Source organism: Pituophis catenifer, unplaced genomic scaffold (genome assembly GCF_029215685.1).
Source record: "Pituophis catenifer annectens isolate HBS135680 unplaced genomic scaffold, rPitCat1.0.hap2 SCAF_2, whole genome shotgun sequence".
Taxonomy (NCBI): Eukaryota; Metazoa; Chordata; class Lepidosauria; order Squamata; family Colubridae; genus Pituophis; species Pituophis catenifer.
In genome coordinates, this window is record NW_027256882.1 from 136,609,976 (window position 1) to 136,633,457 (window position 23,482).

General features: G+C 38.8%; 1 protein-coding gene across 1 annotated transcript; it reads left to right on the top strand.

Annotated features, from left to right (window-relative positions):
* The first annotated feature begins 1,457 nt into the window (after positions 1-1,457).
* On the top strand, positions 1,458-13,047 carry PYCR1 (pyrroline-5-carboxylate reductase 1). Its single transcript, XM_070934679.1, has 8 exons — positions 1,458-1,516; positions 1,952-2,052; positions 3,527-3,597; positions 6,882-7,061; positions 8,829-9,050; positions 9,906-9,998; positions 10,352-10,515; positions 10,607-13,047. The coding sequence occupies exons 2-8, from the start codon at positions 1,986-1,988 to the stop codon at positions 10,749-10,751; spliced, it is 942 nt and encodes a 313-aa protein (XP_070790780.1). The 5' UTR covers positions 1,458-1,516; positions 1,952-1,985; the 3' UTR covers positions 10,752-13,047.
* The last annotated feature ends 10,435 nt before the right edge of the window (positions 13,048-23,482 follow it).

Consider the following 23,482-nt stretch of genomic DNA (forward strand, 5'->3'; position numbering starts at 1 on the left):
GAACGTACTGGCCAGTGGGAGGCTCTTGGTGGCTGCTCTGTAAGGCGACCCGGGGTCCATTAACGGAGGCGATACTAGGTTAAGATCAAACAGGAACTCTTTATTGCTAACAACAGCTGTAGAAGCTTGTGAGAAACAGAACAGAACTTAGGCATTTGACAGCTATTTATACTTTAGCTGTCAAACTAAGTAACCAATGGGAAGACAGTATTCTCCCGCAGGCAAGTCCATGCATTTTGGCCAATCAAGGCCGCGTGTTGTAAGTGCGAGGACTCAACAGTGGCAGAAGGCGGTCCCGTAAATATCCCAGCCCTAAGCCATGGAACGCTCTAAAGGTGATCACCAACATCTTGAATCGCACCCTGAGGACCACCGGGAGCCAGTGCAGCTCACATAGGAGAGGTGTTACATGGGAGCACCATGACGCTCCCATAATCAAGGGCCTGGTGGCTCAGCAGACTGATAGCATTGTGATTAACACCAGCTGTCTGCAATTACTGTAAGTTCGAATCTCACCAGGCTCAAGGTTGACTCAGCCTTCCATCCTTTCTAAGGTAGGTAAATTGAGGACCCAGTTTGTGGGGCAATAAATATACAAAAGTATGAAGGCTATTGCTTAATGCATTGTAAGCTGCCCTGAGTCTCCGGAGAAGGGCAGCATATAAATCAAAATTAAAAAAAAAATTAAAAAAAATCACCTGCGCGGCTGCATTCTGGACCAGTTGGAGCCCCCGGGTGCTCTTCAAGGGGAGCCCCATGTAGAGACTAAAATTCTTAATAAAAATTATATTTATATAGAGAGATGGGGGAAGCTGAGAAGGGAGAAAGATAGAGAATAGACCTGAATGATCAAGAGAATAAACAACTTAGAAACTCGTGAAGGACTATTTCAGATCATTCAAATAACTCTTCCGTAATGAATTCATTTTATATGAGAGTTGGAAATTCCTTTTTCAGTTTTCAAGACGCTGCATATACCCAAGACGAGTATTAAAAATACCTTACTGGAAATCCCACGTCCTCCCTAAAGTTGAATTAGCATTGCAGTTAAGAAAATACTGCTGTCAGATCAAACGATGTGATTTCCATGCAAATTTAATTCCAAATCAAGTACCGCATTTAAGAGGCATCACTATTTTTCTATCACCTATTTTTTCAACGTTTTTTTTCCCACCCGAAACTACAATTCCCAGGAGACAGCGCAATCGTGAACCCGTTTTGTATCGTACTAATAATGGAAACGCCCAGGATGCAGCAGCCGTTCCCGGCAAAAAACATCACTCGAAGAAATCAGTCCTTCGCGGCTTCCGTGGAAGCTCGACTGATGCAACTGCAAACAAAGCTTACTCCAATAGCTAGCAGGCGATGAGCTTGCTCAGCAGCTGATTGAAGGAGAAGGCATGGAGGCCACACCCTCTCATTCGGATTGGCTGAGGAATAATCTTTGTCCTGTGCTTTGCCACGGCTTCTCTTCACCCCCACCTCCGATTCTGAACGAGCAACGTGGGAGTATCAGGTTTGTTTGCTAGGGGGTAAGTGGGCTCCATAGAGACAAGTATGAGGGAGGGGGGAGGCTGGGTCAGTGGAGAACCTGAAGAGTATGGAAAGGATCGATCAGCGATGCAAAGGGAATGGAAGATCGGGTTTAAGGGACAGGGACCGTAGGATAGACAGGAAAAGCAGAAAAGCAGAGCAGCAGGTGGGAGGTGGGAGGTGGAGCCGGCTCCAAGAAAGGAAAAAGATTAAACGAGCTGTGATGTCAAGTTGAGGATGAGTGTTAGTTAGGAATCCTGCAGTAGCCCTTCTAAACTTTTTTTTTTGTCCCAGATACTTGAATCTACCCATTCTCTAAATCCAGTGCAAAACCTGAAGACCGTTCCTGTAATTTGCAAGAATTATATTATTATCACCGGCACGTTTAGTTGATATTCTCATTTTTTTTATATACCAGGGATCCATTAGGTCACTTCTGGAAACTTGTTACCATGAGTGTCGGATTCATCGGTGCGGGGCAGCTCGCCTTTTCCTTAGCGAGGGGCTTCACGGCAGCAGGTAGACAAGTGCAAGAAATTGGAACTGATTTGCAATAAACTCACTGATTGACCAGTGTTATATTTAATTCTGCAACTTTCTTACACATTTGCACAGTATGTTAGATGCCATGTCGTTTGTTTGCTTTTGGTTTAGTATACTGTGCAGACGAAGCCAGTTGTGTTATTTAATCATGTGTAATCAAGTAATGTGCATGCAATGTGTAATCAAGTAATGTGCAACTTAAATATGATATTTCTGAAACGTTAAAAATGATACTAAATTTTTATCCAGGTCACTTATGGTATCCATCTATCTGTCTCTCATATTTTTATTTTTTCCTTGATTCAAGCATACTTTATATTTGTATAATGAGCTTATTGTAATGAAGACAGTGCTACTTTTGTTGAAATACAGTAGAGTTAGATACAAGTTTGAAACTAATCCCCTTTTGTATTTTGGAATTCATGTTACTATATTACCACTCTCTCCAGATTAACTTGTTACAGTATTGTTGGGAAAATGTTAATGAGATACAAGCAGATATATGTATGCTATATTTTTAGGAGAATCCGAGGTGCATTTAAATACTCATATCACAGCAACCAGAACCCTAGAACCACCTCCTAATTTCTATGTGGTTTTTTTTTTACTTCTTATGAAATAGTATAATTACAGGCTAGAAGAGTGGTTTACTGGTCATGAAACTGCAAACATTGCAAAAGACAGCACAGAACTTTCCACAGATTTAAAAACAAAGTTTTGAAGGGTGTAGTTCTGCATGAACTTTGCCTGCTTATCTATTATCTTAGTTTTGAATGTTCATTTACTTTAAAAAAATTATCAATACATTTCAGTATTTCTTCACTTTAAAAAAATTGAAAATCTACAATTGGATAAGAGGTAGTAAAAGCAAATTGAATAAGAGACTGAAAAACAAAATGGGTGTATTTAGAAGAGACGTGATGATAGTGGCAAGGATATAATGAAAACAGAGGAGGCAGGCAGAGCAGGTTATGCTAGGCTTTAACAAACCTGGTAGTAGGACTATCAGAGCTGGGCAGCAAAAATTTAATGGAGCTAGATAGCAGTAAAGAAATACTGAAAAAGATCCTTTAGTGTCCTCTAGTGGTCATCTAGATTGATTTAGTCAGTTATGATAAAAAGAAAGGGTTTTATGCAACTAGGGAGGGGGAGATGAGTTCCCTATGAGTCAAGTAGTCAAGCAGGAGGGGGAGAATATGATACTTTAAATAGAGGAGGGAACTCCTCACATGGCCTACATTGCTGCTATAACATGGAAGAAATGGCTGAGTGACCTTCCTCTTCCTTTTCTCTCAGCCTGGTGGGACTCCGCATCTGAACTTTCTCACCACTGGAAGAGCCCATCTAAGTGGGGCTATAAAACACTAATGCCTCTGATAAGAACTGAATCATCACTTGAATAAGATATAGGAAGTTATAGCAAAATGAAACATAATATTTATTTTTCTAGGGATTTTGGCTGCCCACAAGATAACAGCAAGCTCACCAGACACTGATCTCCCAACAGTATCAGGCTTGAGGGTAGGTTATAGTATTTGAAATATTAAAATGCCTCTTTTCTGCTTTCAAAACACTCATAAAACTCTCCGTAGCTATGTTTGTATACTGAACTCTTCATATATGATGTGCACACTGCTTTGATTGATGTCACTGATGACTCCTGGCAGTGAATCCAGCTAACAAATCAGGTGTTTTTTGGTTTGATTTCCTTACATAGCTTGACAAGAATCTTGCTGGTTCATCTAGGAACAATCCATATCCTGATGCCAAGAACAAAACTGTGGCACCAGTCTGGCTTGTTCCAAGATGAATAAAGTAGAACTCCTAGTTTATACATCATAGTCACCAACCACAGAGCATACAACTTTTTTTAACTGTGACTATTAGCAGAGGGATCCAGTGGATATGATAGCAACAACAGAGAGCAGCATACTTCTAGTCATAAACCAGAATACTGATTTGTAGTTCCAATAAGAACTTGGGCATTTCATGCTTCATCCATGTACTGAGATAGTTTAGATTTTTTTAGCTCTGATATTATGTCTACAGGAACTAAATTTCCCAGTCAGAACTTTTTCTGTTCCTATACTAGAATTAGGATACATTTCATTCATATAAAAAAGAAAAATTGAGAGAAAAAAGTACGGCTACATGTTACTTAGAAAAGCATATACAGGGGATCCTCAAGGTACAACAGGAAATTTAATGGATATTTGAAATTATGACAGACTACCCAAAATCACATATAACCCCATTTCAAAGTTACGATGGCTGTAGCAGGCCTGCAGTCCCCCCCTCCCACCCATTGAAACCCTGCAGCACTTGGGCCTCCTCCCAATGCATCCATCATGCCCCATCTTTTGAAGCTCTCCGGACCTCATGTTGTGGAAGGCAAGCAGGCTATGTGTCCCTGGGCCAGGCAATGGTGATCCAAATGCGGAGGCCATTTTGTCTCACCCATTTGTGGGAAGGACAAAATGGCGGCCATCAGAGAAATTACTTCATTTTGCTGCCTTTGAGAGTTCTGCAGCATAGTGCCTTAGAAGCTTCTGATCATTGCAGAAAGCTTCTGCAGCTCTGTGCAGAGCTTGGTTAAGGTAGCAAAATGAAGCAATTTGTCCTGCAGATGTGTGGCAGTGAGCCTAATACAGCAAATCGGATGTGGCTGCCATTTTACGGATGGGACTAAATGATGGCCATTTTCAGAACTGTGCCATGTGGCCATGCAAAAAAGAAAATAATATCAGCATCCTGGAAGGCCTCTCAGCTCTTCAAAAGCTAAATGAGAAGAAGTGTATTTGGCCTGGTGATGGGATGGGAATCAGATCTAAGGTCTGGGAAGACCCGGTGGGAGTGGGAAAAGGCATGTGAGGACCCAAGCACAGGAAGTGGAGCATGGGGTGTCAGTGATGGGGGAGGCCTTGGGAGGGCCAGGGCAGGCGTGCTTGGGCCTGTATGAAGCCTCGAAGAGCCTCCCCCACCCAGGAGGCACCCCACATTCCACTTAGCAACCCACATGTTCTTTTTATGTTTCATTGGGAAGCAGGGTAGATAAAAATTTAATTTTAAAAAAATCGATTTTTTAAAAAAAATTAAATTGGATTTTTTTTATTTTTATCAAATTTATTTTAATAAAATGCTTTTGGAGTAAAAATCTGTCTAAAGATAGTTTTCTATTTAAGATACATTAATAATTTAGTTTATTCAGAATGATGTGGAGCTTAGTTATGTAAGATGAAGCTGTATATTTTGCAAAATTTATATTTTTGGTAAACTCATTCAATGAATCCAAGCTCAGCAGGCTAAATAGGAAACCTTCATTTTGCTTGCAAATAATAATATTAAAGATTTTAACTACCAGCAAGAATGAGTCCTTACATTTAAAGAGTACCTGTTATTTCAGATCCATCACGGCAGCGCCTGTTAGCAGGCATCCACTCACTTGCTGTCTGCCACGTCCCTCACCTTGTTGTGTCACTGCCGCATTAAAGTGAATGGGACTGTCGGTGAGTCAACAGCGGGTCAGAGGAAGAGCCACTGCGGGACAGGGACGACAGTTGCTTTTTAAAAATTATGATTTAAATCTACTTGATTTAAATCAAGCCTGTTTTACTAGTGATTTAAATCATGATTTAAATCGACTTGATTTAAATCAAATCATCCTGCTGGGAAGAGTGGGGGTGGGTTCATTAGGTGACACCTTTCACCTAAAGACTGCCATGACATATGACCATAATGGGCAGGCTCCATTACAGTCGTTTCTCGAGGCCTACCAATAGTTGTTTTTTTTCACATGAAAAAATAACTTTAGCATGAGATACTAGTATGGAAATACTTTTTGTGAGGAAGATATAATCTTTTTTTATTTATTTCTTCTGTTGCAAATAGATATTCTCGAATAGATATGGAGAAGATTTGATACATTCAGTCACCGCCTTGCTTCTGTCAGTTATCATTACTTATGGTGGCATTGCTAAAGGAATTACATGTTACATTTGTGTCCACAATGCATTCTTTAGTCCTTAGTTTCTATCTTCAGGAGTATCATATTCCTAGAATCTAGTTGAGATCAGACCTGTCCTTAAACTGCAGAATATCTGAGGTTGTGGTTTTGATTATAAAATGTATTTATAAAATTTTCATATATAAATACAGGTAGTCCTCAACTTACGACCACAATTGAGTCCAAATTTTCTGTTGTTAAGTGAGACTTTGTTAAGTGAGTTTTGCCCCATTTTACAACCTTTCTTGCCACAATTGTTAAGTGAATCCAGCTAACAAATGATTATGGAGATGCTACAAAGTTGTAAGTGTGAAAAATGATGATAAGTCTTTTTTTCAGTGCTGTTGTAACTTTGGTCACTAAATGAACTGTTGTAAGTCGAGGACTACCTGTACTAGAGTCATCATAGCAAATGGTAAAACAGCACTACCATAAGTGTAAAAATTGAATATACATCTAGATACTGAACATGTTCCAAACAGGATATATGATTCTTCCCAAGAAGTTCCTCTCTATCTCAGTTTGTCTGCAAACTAGTGCAGTTATTTCGATCAAAAAACCTCATCTCAACCCCAGTAGTCAAAACAGTTGAATTACGTTTGCCTCATTTTTTTTGCCCATTTAAAATCAAGATGTGAGATTATTTTGGCTTTACTCTATCAAGTTTATTTTGCCTTTGTAGTTCTAGGAAAATAAATGTGTGCCCAAGCTTGCCTCGTTTCATGCTTAATTCTATTGTCCTTGTTATAATCTCAACACAAAGATGTACTTCATCAATTGCTATGCAATTTCTTAATTCCAGAAAATGGGTGTAAATTTCACCATAAGCAACAAGGAGACGGTTAAAAACAGTGATGTCCTGTTTCTAGCAGTGAAACCTCCCATAATTCCCTTTATCTTGGATGAAATTGGCTCAGACATAGAAGATCGACATATTGTAGTCTCGTGTGCTGCTGGTGTCACTATCAACTCAATTGAAAAGGTGAGAATCAGCACTCATCTCAGTGGTGAAATGTAAAATTTGTAATGGGGTACATGTGACTGAGTGGGCGTTGCCAACTTTTTTTTTTTACTTTTAAAAGCATTTTTTAAAAGTAATGTGTGGGGGTGCTGTGTAATGGGGGGGGGTAATGTGACTGAGTGGGCGTTGCCAACTTTTTTTTTTACTTTTAAAAGCATTTTTTTCTACAACCTCTTCAGCAGAAGAGGTTGCAGAAAAAATGCTTTTAAAAACCTCTGACGATCCCAGCTGAGCCACGCAATCATCAGAGGCTTTTTTTTTACTTTTAAAAGCATTTTTTCGTTGCAGAAAAAATGCTTTTAAAAGTAAAAAAAAAAAAAGCCTCTGATGATTGCACAGCTCAGCTGGGCATGGGGGGGGCGCATGGATTTTTTGCTACCGGTTCTCCGAACCACCCGCTGCCATCGCTACCTGATCAGGCGATCCGGTCCGAACTGGGAGCATTTCACCCCTGACTCATCTGTATTAGGTTTCTTGAGCCTAGAGATGTGCAAGGGAAGGGCAGCTAGCAGACATTTCTGAAGAACAAACTAATCATGTGGTGGTAATAGTGCAACAAATATAATTGCTTTGCTTATATAGAAAGAAGAGGAAATGTATCTTCGGTTAATGATCTAGTAAATAGCTTTGTAAGTAAACTGGTTATCACCCTACATGAATCGGCATTAATAAATTATGTTTATCAACCTGAATAAAATAGCATAAATTATTCTAAATTAGCATAAATTGTAATAAATTATTAATATTACACCAGATAGCATGAATTATGGGTATTACCCAATAAATGATGAATTAATATCTTATTATAAATCATTACTACCCTGAATAAATTATTATACGTTATGAGTATTACCCAGATGAACTATCATGAATTAGTAAGGCATAAATTAATAAATTATCATGATGTAATTATTATAAATTACTGTAATTATTCTGGATAAATTACCAGAATTTAATACATTACCATAAATCGTTGTCCTGGATAAATTATATATTATCATAAATCATTATTATTATCCCAGATAAATTATCATAAATTATTGTACTGGATAAATTATCAGAAATTATTATTCTTATCTGGATAAATTAGCATGAATTGCTAAATTATTATGAATTAATAAATTGTTATCAACTTGAATAAATTAACATAAGTTGTTCTACATTAGTATACATTTAATAAGATTATTCTGACTGAATTCTCATAATGTTCCTAATTATCATAAATTGTGATAAATTATCCTATATAATATGCCACCCTATGGACATTCCTTAAATTGCAAATGGGGCAGTTGGCAGGAGTCTGTTATGTATAACTTAGCTTTTTGGTACTTGGCATCTCCAGATGTGCTGGGATTACAACTTCTAGAATGATCAGTCCCTCGGTTAGGAAAATGGAATTGCAATGCATCTGGAGGACAAGTTGGGAAATGAAGATGCAATGCTTTTAAAACTTTCAGTATTTCTTCTGTAAGGATCTTCTGATATATGAATAAGAAATAAGTGCCTAGGGAGAAGAATAGGTTCCTAGCTGAACTCTTTGCCCTCACCTCAACATATTTCATTTAAAAATATGAAGAGACATTATATGGGTACCAAATAAACATGGAACATTCTTTCCTACCTGTCTGTAACCTGGCACAGTTGGATTTTCTACAGCACTTGTCAGATCTAATTTTTTAAAAAGTTCTGAATTAAGTATCTTCAATTTTCTCTTATTTTTGTTTCAAGAAACTTTCTGCCTTCTGCCCCACCCCAAAAGTGATCAGGTGCATGACTAATACACCAGTCATTGTGCGGGAAGGGGCCACCGTTTATGCCACAGGCACACATGCAGAAGTGGAAGATGGGAAGCTCTTAGAACAGCTGATGGCAAGTGTGGGCTTCTGCACTGAAGTGGAAGAAGATTTGATAGATGCTGTGACAGGACTCAGTGGCAGTGGACCTGCTTATGTATGTGCCATATCTTTGCTGTATTCTTCAAAAAGGATATAAAAGTTTTGGGTGGTGGTGAGGGTAGGGTTATATGCAGAAATGTAACTACTTTTATGCTATATCTTATTTTACGAGGCAGCAGATTGGCTTGCAATATTTGAGAATGAGGCTTTATAACCAAGTGCTTCATTTCCTAGATGTCATTAGAACTATTGGAGTTCTAGATGATTTATTCCAAACTGTCCTAGGCTACCCACAAGGATCCATTGTTAAAATTCTGGAATACAGCAGTTGCCTCAGTCTGTACTGATTGGAAGTTCTTGACATTGTAGCTGCAGCACAATTAGAGGGCACTGGATTGAGGAACTCTGATTAGAACTCTGATTAGAACAGTGCCATATCCGTCATTGGATGTCAGCAATCATGTTGGCGATCCTATTTTTATTAACAGCCACACGAAAAAGTGCTGCTGAGTTATGTCCAAACCAGTCCATTAGATTTTGAAGCTATTATGTTCTTCTTCTGCCTGGATCTTGTTTGCCTTCAATTTTTCCTTGGAGGATTAAGTGAAGTATGCTGTACAGAATAGAATATTCTTTATTGGCCAAGTGTGATTGAACACACAAGGAATTTGTCTCTGATGCATAAACTCTTAGTATACATACAAGCAACAGTGATAAATCATAAATCATAAGATACAATCATAAATCATGAGATACAACCAACAACTAATAGTCATAAGATACCAATAGGAGTAGGTAATAGGAAAGGTGAGAAGGATAATAGTCATGATTTAGATAATCAGAAAAATACATTGCATTGTTATGTTCCACTTCCAGAATGTTTACTTCTCTTTAACTACTGATTTCCTAGGCATTCACAGCCCTGGATGCCTTGGCAGATGGAGGGGTGAAGATGGGCCTTCCTCGCAGGCTAGCGGTCCGATTGGGAGCTCAAGCCTTGTTGGTCAGTATCTTAGCTTGTGATTATCAGACTGGTCATTGACTACTCTGCTTCCTAATAAATAGGAAAAAAGTCAAATTATTTTTTAAAAAAACGTGTTTGAAATTCAAAGAAGGACCCTATTACCACACACCTATGAAAGTACAGTACAAAAAACAGAAATACTATTGGATCATTCAATCATGTGTGAGACAAGTCAGATTTTTTTTTTATTCAATGACCAATTTGCAGTTTTAAGGAATTCTGTCTGCCATAATTTACATTTTCTCCCTCAAAGATCCAGCTAAATATAGGTTAAAGTAACTTATTGTTCCTATCCCCTAAGTTGTCTTTGTCTTGTCTACCCAATACCATAGGGAGCTGCCAAAATGCTGTTGGATTCTGAGCAGCACCCTGGACAGCTTAAGGACAATGTTTGCTCACCAGGAGGTGCTACCATCTATGCTCTCCATTTCCTAGAGAGTGGTGGTTTCCGCTCACTGCTCATCAATGCTGTGGAGGCATCCTGCATCAGGACACGGTATGCTTGCACATAGCAAAAAGAAATCCCCTCTCACACACCCCTTGAGTTGTGTTCTTTGATCTATTAATCCATTCTCTGTCTTTAACAGGGAACTACAGTGCTTAGCTGACCAGGAGAAAGTCTCCCCAGCTGCCGTTAAGAAAACCTTAATGGATAAAGTGAAATTAGAATCTTCCTCTGCCAACAAGGTCAGCCTATTCAACAAGAATAATCCTGGCAACAAGAAATACTGAAGAGACCCAAGCCTTGCCTGAGCCTGTTTTCTTTTTCTTTGAATGGAATATTTAGTACACATCATTTTAAAGGGGGGTGTTTCGGGGGGGAGAGGTGTCCTGGACTCAAGATGCTGAAAGAAAGGCATTTAAATTTCCAGAAGTAATTATTAAGGTATAGTAGATAGGGCAATGTTCTTGGAGGCTGAGGAGAAAGTAATTTTTTTCAGCCGGTTCTCTTAGGGAAGAAACTTCAGCAGTCTTGACAGATGATTTGTTTACATTTTTCATCCAAATGTTCCTAGTTAATCTCACAACAGATTTTCAAAACAGGTGATCCAGAGAAATAATTACATAGTCAAACAGAAAGCTGTATCTAAGTATTTTGAAGTCTTGTTCACTTTCATTCATTCATTTGTTCATTATTTCATTCCTCTCACACACACATACAAACACACACATACACAGGGTAGAAGCAGACTCTTCAGATTTTTTTTCTGCAATGTCTCTCAGTTTAATCAAACAATTGTCTACTGCTTTTAGATTTCATATAGGTTATTTGTCTGGGCTAATACACTGCAAAAAGTATCTATAGTAGTCTCTTCTATAGACTATGGAATCTCTTCATTCCATAAGAACATAAGAATCTGTTTTAAACAGATCAGTCTGATTCTCCATTTGGCCACATATTGTGTCTACTCTGACTGGCAGCAACTTTCTAGTTTTTAGCAGAGCTCTTTCTCATTTCTTGCTACCTAAATTGGATTTGCCCAAGATTTTGATCTTTCATTTTCATGCAGGTAATGTGTAAACTTATAGTACGTAAGCTATAAGAAATCTCATCTAGATTCAGAATATGCTATAGCATATGTCTGGAAGTTGTTCAGATTGTGTGGGGATTAGGTAAAGGTTCTCCTCGTACATATGTGCTAGTCGTTCTCGACTCTAGGGAGCGGTGCTCATCTCCGTTTCAAAGCCGAAGAGCCAGCGCTGTCTGAAGGCATCTCTGTGGTCATGTGGCTGGCATAATTAAATGCCAAAAGCACACGGAACACTGTTACCTTCCCACCAAAGGTGGTCCCTATTTTTCTACTTGCATTATTTATGTGCTTTTGAACTGCTAGGTTGGCCGAAGCTGGGACAAGTAACGGGAGCTCACCCCATTACGCAGAACTAGGGATTCGAATCGCTGAACTGCCGACCTTTCAATCAACAAACTCAGTGTTTTAGCCACTGAGCTACCGCATCCCTGTGAGGATTATTCATACATAATTTTGATTTTCACAGTGGAGTAGCTATTAACACAAGGTATTAACATTTTGGTACTACAATCAGAAATAACAAACCGTACTATGATGCAAGAATGAGTAACAATTAGATGCATTAGTGATCTAATTATGAATTTATTGGATTTATTCATAGCATTCCTCTAATAGATAAGGACTAAGACTTGAAGCTTGCCTAAGGCTGCAAAATGAAAAAAAAAATAGTTGTGAAGATGTACCTTCTAAGTAGACCTGAAATCTAAGAACTTATTATAGTGAGGTGCAGAGAAGTCAGTTTTCTTATTTCTTTTAAGGCTAGAGTCTTGCTCTGCTAAAATGCTCCCTGCCCTTTCTAGGACATTGATATTGTTGTGTTATATATTGCTTCTGGGTAAAATATTTTTCTGCTGAGAAAAGCAGAACTTAGCCTTTATCTGTAGAACTTAAGTCTTTTTATATCCTGGAGGCAGACATGTGTTCTGAACTAATTGGGAGCTTCAGCATGCAGGTTCTGCTAAAGTGCCCAAAGACTGAGAAGATGTAGGTGGTGATTGTCCCCACAAAAAGATCAAGGGCAGAGCAATTCTGTACTACTACACAATTGTCCCCTTCCTGCCTTAGTCTTATTCTAATCTTTTCTTGTCACTTTTTCCTATTTTCTGGAATACACATAACAGGAGCAGTGGCTTTTATTTTGTGAATGAGCCAAACTATTGACTCATTCTTTCCCATATTTAAACCTATAAGGAAAAGCTCAGAAACAACCATTCTGTCTTTAAACAAACCACACTTCTTGTTATATCTGAACTCAGGAAACTTCTTAAATAATAAAGTGACAATGATCTAGAGTTAAACTATATCCAAAGGAATATGAAGCAGGATTCTCCTGAGGTGAAGCTTTAGTTTATTTTTATATGACTACCCAAATGGTCAAAGAATTAGAGGAAAAAATGTTTTTGCTCTAGGTACTTGCTGCAATTTGTAGATACTATTTTTCGGGAAATCTTTATGGAACATCGATAGTCTGTATTCTTCAATTTAAAATTACGTTTCACTACTTCTGTATCCTGATTGCATTAAAGTAAGTGTGTGAAACCTCAGGTGTTTTCTTTCTTGGCTTCCCTTCAACAACAAAGAAACTCGGCCACCAATCAAAGACCTTGCTTTTCCCACTTCCTTGAATGGAAGAGATGGAACAAAATTGGGCTGAGGGAGTAAAAATACAGCATCTTGGAAAACTGATAGAAGAAGATCCGGTTGTAATGAGAAGTTTGGTTTTTAATTTAGAACAAAGCTGACAACTTATATGTAAGAAATATACATTATAGAGAAAATTTTGATGATCACATGCCTATGAGTGAGAATGACACTGGAGTGCAGTCTGAAACAGCTTTATCTGAATGTGAAGGTATCAACCAATGATTTTCACAACATCTCTCAGCGCAGTGGCCAGTTCAGTCTTGGAAAAGGAAGAGAATCATCAGCCTGAGGGAATTCAGCTGGAAGAGTTGCTTAGCAACCAAGAAAGACAGTTATCACTAGAAATCAAAGAGGCGGAGCTACCAAGGAGAAGAGGAGGGCTGAACAAAGACTATTGGCCAGAAAACCCTGACCTGTCAAGAGAAATAATCCTGGTCATGCCACTCCTACTACATAAGAGGAGCCAGGCATCTCGCATTTCACAGATCTGTGGGGACAACTCTCTTTGTATATCACCATCGTGTACCTCAACCCCTTAGCTGCCTCCTTAGTTGTTCAGATCTTTTGCCATCAGAGTTCTGTTTCAGAACAGAATGTTTTGAAGTATGTCTATTAGTAACATCTCTGATTTCTGTGGGCCAGGACAAAACAGATTGACACCAGCCTAAATCCTAGTCACCTAGGGAGAGTAATTAACTACTGGCCACATAGCAATGAAAATTGTCATGGATCAACTTGCCGCCAAAAACTCTCATTCATGCAGCAGGTGGTGCTACTTAAAGCACAGCTACAAGCTCTGCAAGTCTAGTCATTGCAGGCAGCAGCCACAGTGCCATACCACACAGACCAGAAATATTCAGTAGCATGCCCAGAAAAGTTTAATGGGGTACTGACTCAGTTTCATGCCTTTTGGGCATAGTATAACCTATATATGAGTCTAAGAAGTGAATATTTTACCTCAGACAGACTTAGTGTTGGATTTGTCATTGGTTTATCAGGAGATTCTGCTAAATGGACCACACTGTTGCTAATGCAGCAGAGCCCCCTGCTGAACAACATTGCTGAATTCAGCCTTCAGTTTCAAGCTCTTCATGCCAATCCCAAGAACAACTTTGGGCCAGGATATACCACAATCGAGAACTAAGAGAAGGGTGCTGCTATGCCACGATAGCCCAGCTGCATGCAACTTTGGTTTCTTCAAAATCGTTTGTGAAGATTTTTGGTATCCATGAATCCAAGATAATGTACGGTAAGTCAGTATGTCACCTCCTGTTCTACCAGTGGTAGAGGAAAAGATGTTATTAGGCAAATCATTGGGATTTTTCATGCCATTACATGACCCAACACATCCATGGGCCACTGTATCCTAGGATTTTATAATATATCAAAGTCAAAAGGTAACACCACAATCTTGGTAGTGACAAACACTTTCACTAAGATGACTCACTGCATAGCTTTGGCCCACAGCCAAAGGCACCACTTGGCTATTTTCATAGCATATCTACTGTATACATAGTTAACTGAACACTTGGTTTCAGATTGTAGCCCACAATCCACTGCTAGGTTTTGGTACGTTTTTCGAAAGTCTACGGCTCCAAATCTTACAAGCATCATCTAGAGTCAGACACAATGGGTGAATGGGATTCTGAAGCAGTATCTCAGACGTTTTATTAACTACCAGCAAGATAACTGGGCAGGCCTCCTTAGCACAGGTTACGTTTACTTAAAATAATGCACAACATACGTCCATTCTTGGCTAACTATAGCACCCACCCCCATTTTTTTCTGCTGACCTCACCAGCTTCTGTTCCAGCCTTGGATCAGCTCTTGCAGGAACTACAAACAATTCATCACATTCTCCAAGAACAGTTACAGAAGGCCAAAGTTGATTATAAACACTTTGCTAATTCTCATCACCCTGCAGGCCCACCAATAGTTGTAGGGGACTTAGAATGAGTCTTCTCTAAGCACCTTGCGACCAGTCACCTATCAGACAAGTTCAATAACCCCTTCCTATTATAATTCTCAGGAAAAGCTATCATCAACCCAATTACTTTTTAGCTCAAGTTATCTTCCAGTTTCCATGTTCATCCTGTATTGCATCATTCCTTTCTGGTTCCAACCCTCCTTGCTTCTCAGCACTGAATCCACCACCCTTTGTAATTGTAGTGGAACATCAATATGAAGCAGCTCACATTCTAGATTCCTGGCACGTTTGGGGCTGACTCAGTGGACAGGAAATGTTATGGACCAGAGGAGAATTCCTTGAAAGATGTCAGTGATGTTCATGCTTTCCATCACACATACCTGTTTCATTGACAGTAACTACAGAAGCTGAGGCCTCAGTTTGCAGGAGAGGAGAGCTGGGGTGGAGGGAACACTGTTGTGGCCTATTCATACTTGAAGAGGATCATCAGTCTGAGGAGATTCAGATGCAAAAGTGATCTAACAAGGAAGGCAGCTATCACTGGCATCAGAAGACAAAGAGTTAATGCTTCCCTCCAATGCAAGGGCCTACTGCAAGGAGAGGAGGGATGAAGAAAGGTGCTCAGCAAGACTATTGGCCAGAAAGAAACCTGCCCTGTCAAAGGAACAAATCTGGGTCACACTACCTAGTATAAGGGAAGCTGTGCACCTACAGATCTGTTAGCAACAATTCTGTTTACCTTGCCATCATGTTCCTCAACTCCTTAGCTGCCTTATTTGTTCAAACATTTTGCCATTAGAGTTCTATTTCAAAACATTTTAGTAAAGATACAAGACCTATGTGTCTGTAATTTCCATGGGCCAGAGCAGAACAGACTCTTAGTCACATATTCACTTATTGACCATTTTGCTTAATAACTTGCAATGGAAATTGGTTGCTAAATGAAGAGAGTGGATATAGAACACAGAAGTACTTAATTTCATATTACAGAGAAGTTATTCCAGGTTTTGTTCATATAGGGATTCGATTGAAATATACAGTTTGACCTGGGATGCTTAAACTTTTGCATCCATCTTAACATCTAACATTGTGTTGAATCTATATATTTTAGGTGTCTTTTTATAAATATTACACTTTCTAGTGATGGGGTTGGTTTTGTGTTCTTTCTGACTGAAGAAATTATAATGCCCAGAATTGTTTGGAAAAATTCCTCTAGAAAAATTGATTAACTCTCTTCACTTAGTGTTGATGTTCCTGGTCTAGGATTTATCAGGTTCAAAGTTCACTCTGCTATAGCAGAGGTAGGCAGCATGATATTTGTGGGTACCAGTGTGCCTGTAAATTATTCTTAGAAAATATTATATATGGCTGTAGCCTAGTGTTCTCTTTGGAAATATACATAGAGGATGGGGTGGAAAAACTTCACCAGTTTACCCTTCAAATATATTGTTTTAATAGGACCTGCACACCATAGGTGGCTTTTTTTGATTAACTAAGCCCTCCCTCACAGCAGCCCTTTAGAGACAATGGGCACAGCAGATTCTCAAATCTTCATATATGTTTACTGGTCCAAAATACTTGCTGAATCATGCTATACACACTTAATTATTTGTAACTTCTAGAACCGTACAATGAGAAATAGAAAAACTAATAGGTAGTACATGTTATGTGCTCTATTAGGGCTTTAAAAAATTCCAGTAACTGCTAACATTGTATAACCATTATAAATGGAAAACAAAAGTGTTTCCTATCACAGTTTTTCAATAGAGGAAGGCTTTATGTTAATTTCTAGGTTTTATATAATTTTGCTGATCACTGAAAAAAATCACAATGAAATCCTATATTTGAGGTTTATCTGATTACCCTCTCTCAGTAATGGAAGAGGATAGCAATTCATATTCCCACTGTAGTTTCTTAAAGCTACTTTAGAAGCATGGCAGATAAATAGAACATTAAAGGTCAGCAGTACAGAAACCTCTTTTTACAGTAAACCTTTACCCTTTCTAAACTACATAAAAATAATTGCCAAATGAAATGCTTATAAGACTAAGATCTAGGATTAAAGCTTAGTTAGAGCCGTCCTTATTGATCAGAATGTTACCAATGATATTGGTATAAAAGTTGGGGTGAGGGAATGGAAAAAGAAAGAATTGTGTATTTTTGCTAAAGCTTTGTTTCCAAAATATGTCAATTCTAAATAAAATTTTAGAATTGCAATTTTTATCAACTGTAATTTAGAGATCTTAATCTTGCAACCTTGACTAATGCTGACAACAAAAGACAGGTGGCTGAAGCCTGCACAAGTTTTTCAACAGATTTTTTATTTATATTATCTGAAACTGCAAAAACTTTCCCCTGATTTAGGATTTCTTGCTGAACTTTCATGTCCTCATTCTGAAGTATAAATTAATATGTGACTTGCACATGGAGCAGTATGAGAACAGAATATTTTCTAACAGTAGCTGTTGGCTACCTTGGTTATAGAACAATTTTAATGTGATTTGTGTGACTGTAAAATGTACACAATAATTTTATGCACATAAAACATGAGTAAAGTAGTTTTCATCCTAAGGCCCTTCAGATATGGACTACCATTCTTATAGTACATATTGCATGAAAAAGAAAGAAAATATTGATGCAAAGAAAAGTGTGTCTGTCTGTCTGTGTATCCTTGTGTATAAAGTAAATTTGAGGTACTGGTATGTGTATGATGGCCTATGTCTCCAATAAGAGAAAGAATGGAAAATAATATTGCTCTTTAAAAAAAATACTTTAAATATTTTTGAAATATTAAATAGTAAAAATAATAGGACTGCAATTATCTGGATTTGAGGGCAAAATGTGATTTGGACATTTCACCTGCCAGAAATGTCTTACACCATGGATCCTCAACCCCTGGTCAGTGGCATGCCAGAAATCATAAAAAAGCAGAGCCCCATCTGTGGGATGCAGGCAGCACATGAAACCACACCCCCTCCAGTCTGTGGAAAACCTCTCTCCGCGGAACTGGTCCCTGGTGCCCAGAAGGTTGGGGGACGCTTTCTTAGACTAAACATCTTTTTCTGGGAGGGTATGCCAGTAGAGGGCAGTCATACAAACCCTGGAAAAGACACAGGGGCTCCAAGTAGCTATTATTTTGTAACTTTTTATCCTATGAATCCAAAATTTAGCATATTTAGCTTCATTGTTAAGACATAGGATACAGATTGCAGTAAATAGAATTGGTAACATGGCATATATTCAGCCGATGAGCAAATTATTTAGCTAAACTTTAATCAAGGAACTCAGTATTTTCTGTACAGTTATCCCATTCACATGTTTTTGGCAGAGTGTGTATTCTCCAGAATGCCATTCAACTCCTAACCAAAAGTTCGGAGCATTTACTCCTTTGATAGGCCAGCAAATTCTTCCCATACATATTTTTTTTAGATATCGCTTTCAAAAGAGAAATTATAAAGAGTGATTTGCAAAGAAAATCTATTCACGTTGGAGCAGTTTGCCTTGACAAAAATATATTGAGCTGCTACAATATTTGCTTCTCCGGAAAATGCACTTTATTGTAATGAATACAAGACTGAGTATTAATTGAACTCCATGTCATAGTTAGAGATTTTGCATTAGGAACATATGGTGCTTTCTGTCATTCTTTCTAGTTATTTTTCTGCCTGCAGGGTATGTGTCTATTTTACTTCCTATTGCACTTTCCATGGTTTTCATAGATTGCAAGTTCTAAGAGACAGAAATTCTGACCCATCCCATTCTAGCCACTTTCTATTCCAATTATAGATAAATATGTAATTGGTCTGTAGATACTTTCCATTGTTGGTATCCTGCTTGCTTTATATGTTTCTAATATTGTTTTAAACATATTATATATTTAATATTTTGTAAACTGGTTTGGGAAAGGTTTTTTTAATAAAAAGTGGTAAAAATATATCCAATAGTATGTAAAGTTTTTTTTGGAACAAGTAGGTCAAGTTGATTCAGCAATACTATCTTCCCTATAGAGTAACACTAATTTCCTATTAGAGAACTAATTCACATTATGCCCATATCTAATAAATCACAAAATGTACATCAACTTCAGGCATTGGCTTTCTGATTGAAGTATTTATATAACATTTAATTATATTATTGAAAAAGGCAATAGATATCTGTCTTCATAATTTAAAAGTTGATAAATAAGGTTGATAAGAAAAAATTATCCATCTTGATGAAAAATTGAGATTTTAATTAAAATAAATTAAGCCATTTCTTCTTCACCCTGTATTTAGAAAAAAATAGGTTAAGCAACCAATATTGCCATTTATAGGAATGCTTTAGGACAAAACTATAGGAACAGACAGTTCTTGACTCTTAATTTTTTAAATGAAAGAGAAGCCCAACAGGACTTGAATTTCTTTACTTTTCCCCTTTCTGATGATTGGAGAAATTTTATTATGACAGGGTTACCTGTTCTTCCAGAAAAAAAAGAAACAGCTTGGAATTAAAAATCTCTGGTTTTACCAGTCTCTGGTCTCTCCAATTCCTACCTGTTATTTCAATAGCTACTTTTGGTATAAAATATAAGCTACAAGGAAAGAAGGCAGAGATACCCCTATATAATGTGACCTTTAGTGGTAAGTTTCAGTTATAATACAGATTCTGGTTTTGTTTTTTTAATCACATAAAGGTTATTAGCATTTTTCAAAGGCTTTTAATCTACAATCCATTGAAATACTGTCACTTACTGCGCACATTTCCAAATGAAACACTGTCTGTCCTTACTCCTATCCTCTAAGAATTTCTATGATGTTTATGTAGATACAACTATGTATTTGGAAATAAAGATGGTGATGAGTGATGGTACTTCACTTTGCAGCAATCATCATCCCATTGTATGGTTGTAAATGAAATAATAATTTTGAAAGATGAGGTAGGATACTAAGCAAACATTAAGAGAGTACCTGAAGATACATTTATCTGTATACTTCAATAAATTATCATATTATGTGTGTGTGTGTGTATTGAAAACATTCAAGAAAGGCAGGCCATATTTATAGTTGTTTTTAAAAAAAGAATTATCTTATCTAGATCATTACAATCTCTTAATACTTTGCAAGATATAAAAAGTGTGGTATATTAGAGAAACTGGCTACATCAGATATTAATACCAGAAGCTCGTATTTAATACTAGAACAATTGGTAACTCAGAAACGCTATTTATGTGAACTTTTTCCTCACAGTGGAGTTAAATTAGCATCCTAGGTAGTCTTCATGGTTCCAACAAGAGGACAGGTCTGTTATTTCTTCCTATTTACTGTACTCTGGATCAGGGGTGGGCTACTGCTGGTTGTAACAACCGGTTCGCAAATGTGAGCATGCACGTCAGTGGTGGAATTCAAATTTTTTTACTACCGGTTCTGTGGGTGTGGCTTGGTGGGAGTAACATGGCTTGGTGGGAGTGGCTTGGTGGGCATGGCAGGGGAAGGATATTGTAAAATCTCCATTCCCTACCCACTCCAGGGGAAGGTTACGGCAAAATTTCCTCCCAATCCCATTTCCTCCCAATCAGCTGGGACTCAGGAGGCAGAGAATAGATGGGGGTTGGACCAGCCAGAAGTGGTATTTACCGGTTCTCAAACTATTTCCGCTACCGGTTCTCCAGAACTGGTCAGAACCTGCTGAATACCATCTCTGATGCATACGGCATAGAAAAAATGGCGATTATATAGGACATGATAGCACCAGGGAGGGTGGGTGGGTGGGGCCAGCCCTAGTTGGAACTACCAGTTCACCCAAACTGGTCTGAACTGACAGCAGCCAGTGGTGGAGTCTGTTTCATAGCTACAGTTCTATAGTAGCTCTGTTTAACATGGGCCAAAGTTTCATACATTCAGACATCACCTTTTTTATATCCATCAGATCATCAGTTCCTTTAGGTTTTTAAAACCTAAATAGCCACAATTGCTTATTGTTCTCTATATTTATACAGACATCTTTGCAGACACAATTTTGGAGGATAAAGGTCTTATCAAATTGCAGGATTGTATCACCACAGTTTTATTCTCGCTATACTTAAATTTGGCTTCTGCTGACTTTTGCAAGAGTGTGTTTTTTACAGTATGTGTGAAACTCAAAGGAAACAAGTTTCTTTCCCACTGCAGCTTTGGAAGATGAAATCAATCTGATCCAGGGTCTCTTGAGACTTTTTACTAGGTACAATAGTTTATATTTTGCGTTATCTCTAGCTTTGAAGTGTGCTGCAGTATTCCTCTTCCCTGGCACCTAAGCAAGAAACAGCTGTGAGTGCAACTTTCCTGCATCAGCATTTTCAGCCCAGACCTCACTGCTCCTTACAATTTCCGCAGTTTTGAGAAAGTGTAGACACAGCAAAGACTTAACACAAATGTGAGGAGGGGAGGGAGGTACTACTTAAAGAGAAGGGACAGCATCAGAAGGTGGGCATCAAGAAATACTGGCTCATTGTTAATGCAATGAAAAACAAGACTTATAACTTGCGACTCATGGCAATTCCCATATGATATATAAACTAGGCAAATTAGTGATTCAGTTATGACAGGTTCAATTTCCTGGCAGATAGCTATAGGCATTTCACCCACATAATACAGTTTTTGTTTTATTAATGAAGGGAAATTAAGAGCTATTAGAATTTCAGTTGCTTGAACATACCTGACTCTTTGGGGGGAATGCAGATAAACAGCAAAGGCTATTCTTAGAGATGCTTGGTCCTAAGCCAGTTTAGTCAGTTCTGTGAATAACATACTTGTCCGAAGTCTGTATGTGACTATCTATGTGAGAGATGAGGAACTGTCTGACATCCAGACACCTGCCTGGATCTACAGGGTTCTGATAAACAGGGATAGCTGCAGAACTATTAAATGATTGATTTCTTTGCTCATGAAAAAAGAAGAAAGAATAGAAAGCACTATTGAGGAAAATACTGTGAGGGAAAGGTTTGAACTTTCTAGTAAGCAAGTCTTCGTCTAGAAAAATTTAAAGTGCTGGCTCAGGCAGCTTATTTACAATGAAATTGTGGATCAGGTACCACATTTAACTATTATTGGCTAGATAATAAAAACTGTCTGGCATTCCATACAGTGTCTAAAAAGATATTATAAGGCCATTTTCTCTAAAGTCATTTATAGCATCTTATAGCCTCATTCAAACATCGCTGTGCTAATAACAGTAATGAAGCTTTATATTGCCACAACATTGGCTGATGTTGCTATAAAATGCTATAAAACACTAATGAAGAAGTGGCCTAAGTCTTACAAATTTGGAGACATCAGCTACAAGACTTGCTCTCTGGAACCTTCCAGAACTCTTTTGGCACCAAAGTAACCCGTTGGATATCTCTTTCTAATGACTTTGTAAACAACCAGCACTTATCTCCTCCCCCACTCCCCTTCAAAGGATCTAGTTGAGAAATAGCGGACCCTGTCCCTGCGGGAAAACGCTAGGATGAGTGTAGTTGAGAAATACGTCTATCTCTACTCTGGAATATGCAGACTAACCCTAGACAGCAGTACCTCCGCGCCTATGCAAAAATTTTGCCCCCACTGGGGGCAATCAATCTCACTCACTCACTCACTCACGCCGCTTTTTTTAAAATTGATTTTTATTCTTCAGCAGGGATATTGCAATATCTGGATTTAGTACCGTGTAATTCTTTTCACCCAACTGGTTTATTTTTCACTCTAAAAATACGCTTATCTTTTTCTATTTTTAATCAAAAAGTTTCCAAATATTCTTCTTTCAGTCTCGCTTCCGAAAGGTCAGGGATACCTAACTGGACCTTTTTTTAAAAAAAAACTACAGACCCCACCAGGGTCACACCCCCCCCCCCAAAAAAATAGGAAACTCTTTTGAATTGTAAAGCCCGGCTAGTCGAGGATGATCGAATCACAGCCTCCCCCTCGCTGTCTGGTACCAAACGGTTCACAATGGGGGGGGAGGGGGCGCGGGTGATGGGGGCTACGCGTGGAACGCGGTTCTGTCTCGCGCCACCTCGGCCCTTCGGGTTCAGCCTCGACGTTCTGGACCCGCCCCAGCACCCTGCGCGCGCGCGCCCTCCTGGCACGTGAGCCACTTGTTTTTCCCACCAGCTTCGCAGCCGCGCTCCCGCCCGCTGTTATTGTTCTGAGGGGTGGGAGGGGTGAGGGGGGCGGAGGGAAGAGAAGGGAAGAGCCGGGCGGAGGGAGCCTTTTTGGGCGCCTCCCCCTTTAAGGCTCGGGGCGGCTGCACCGAAACGGCTTCATGAATGGAGGCACGTGACCCAAACATCACGTGACGTGTCCGTGAGCGGCGGTAGCGGCGGACCCCGGACTCCTCAGTCCCTGTGTGCGTGGCGGCCTCCC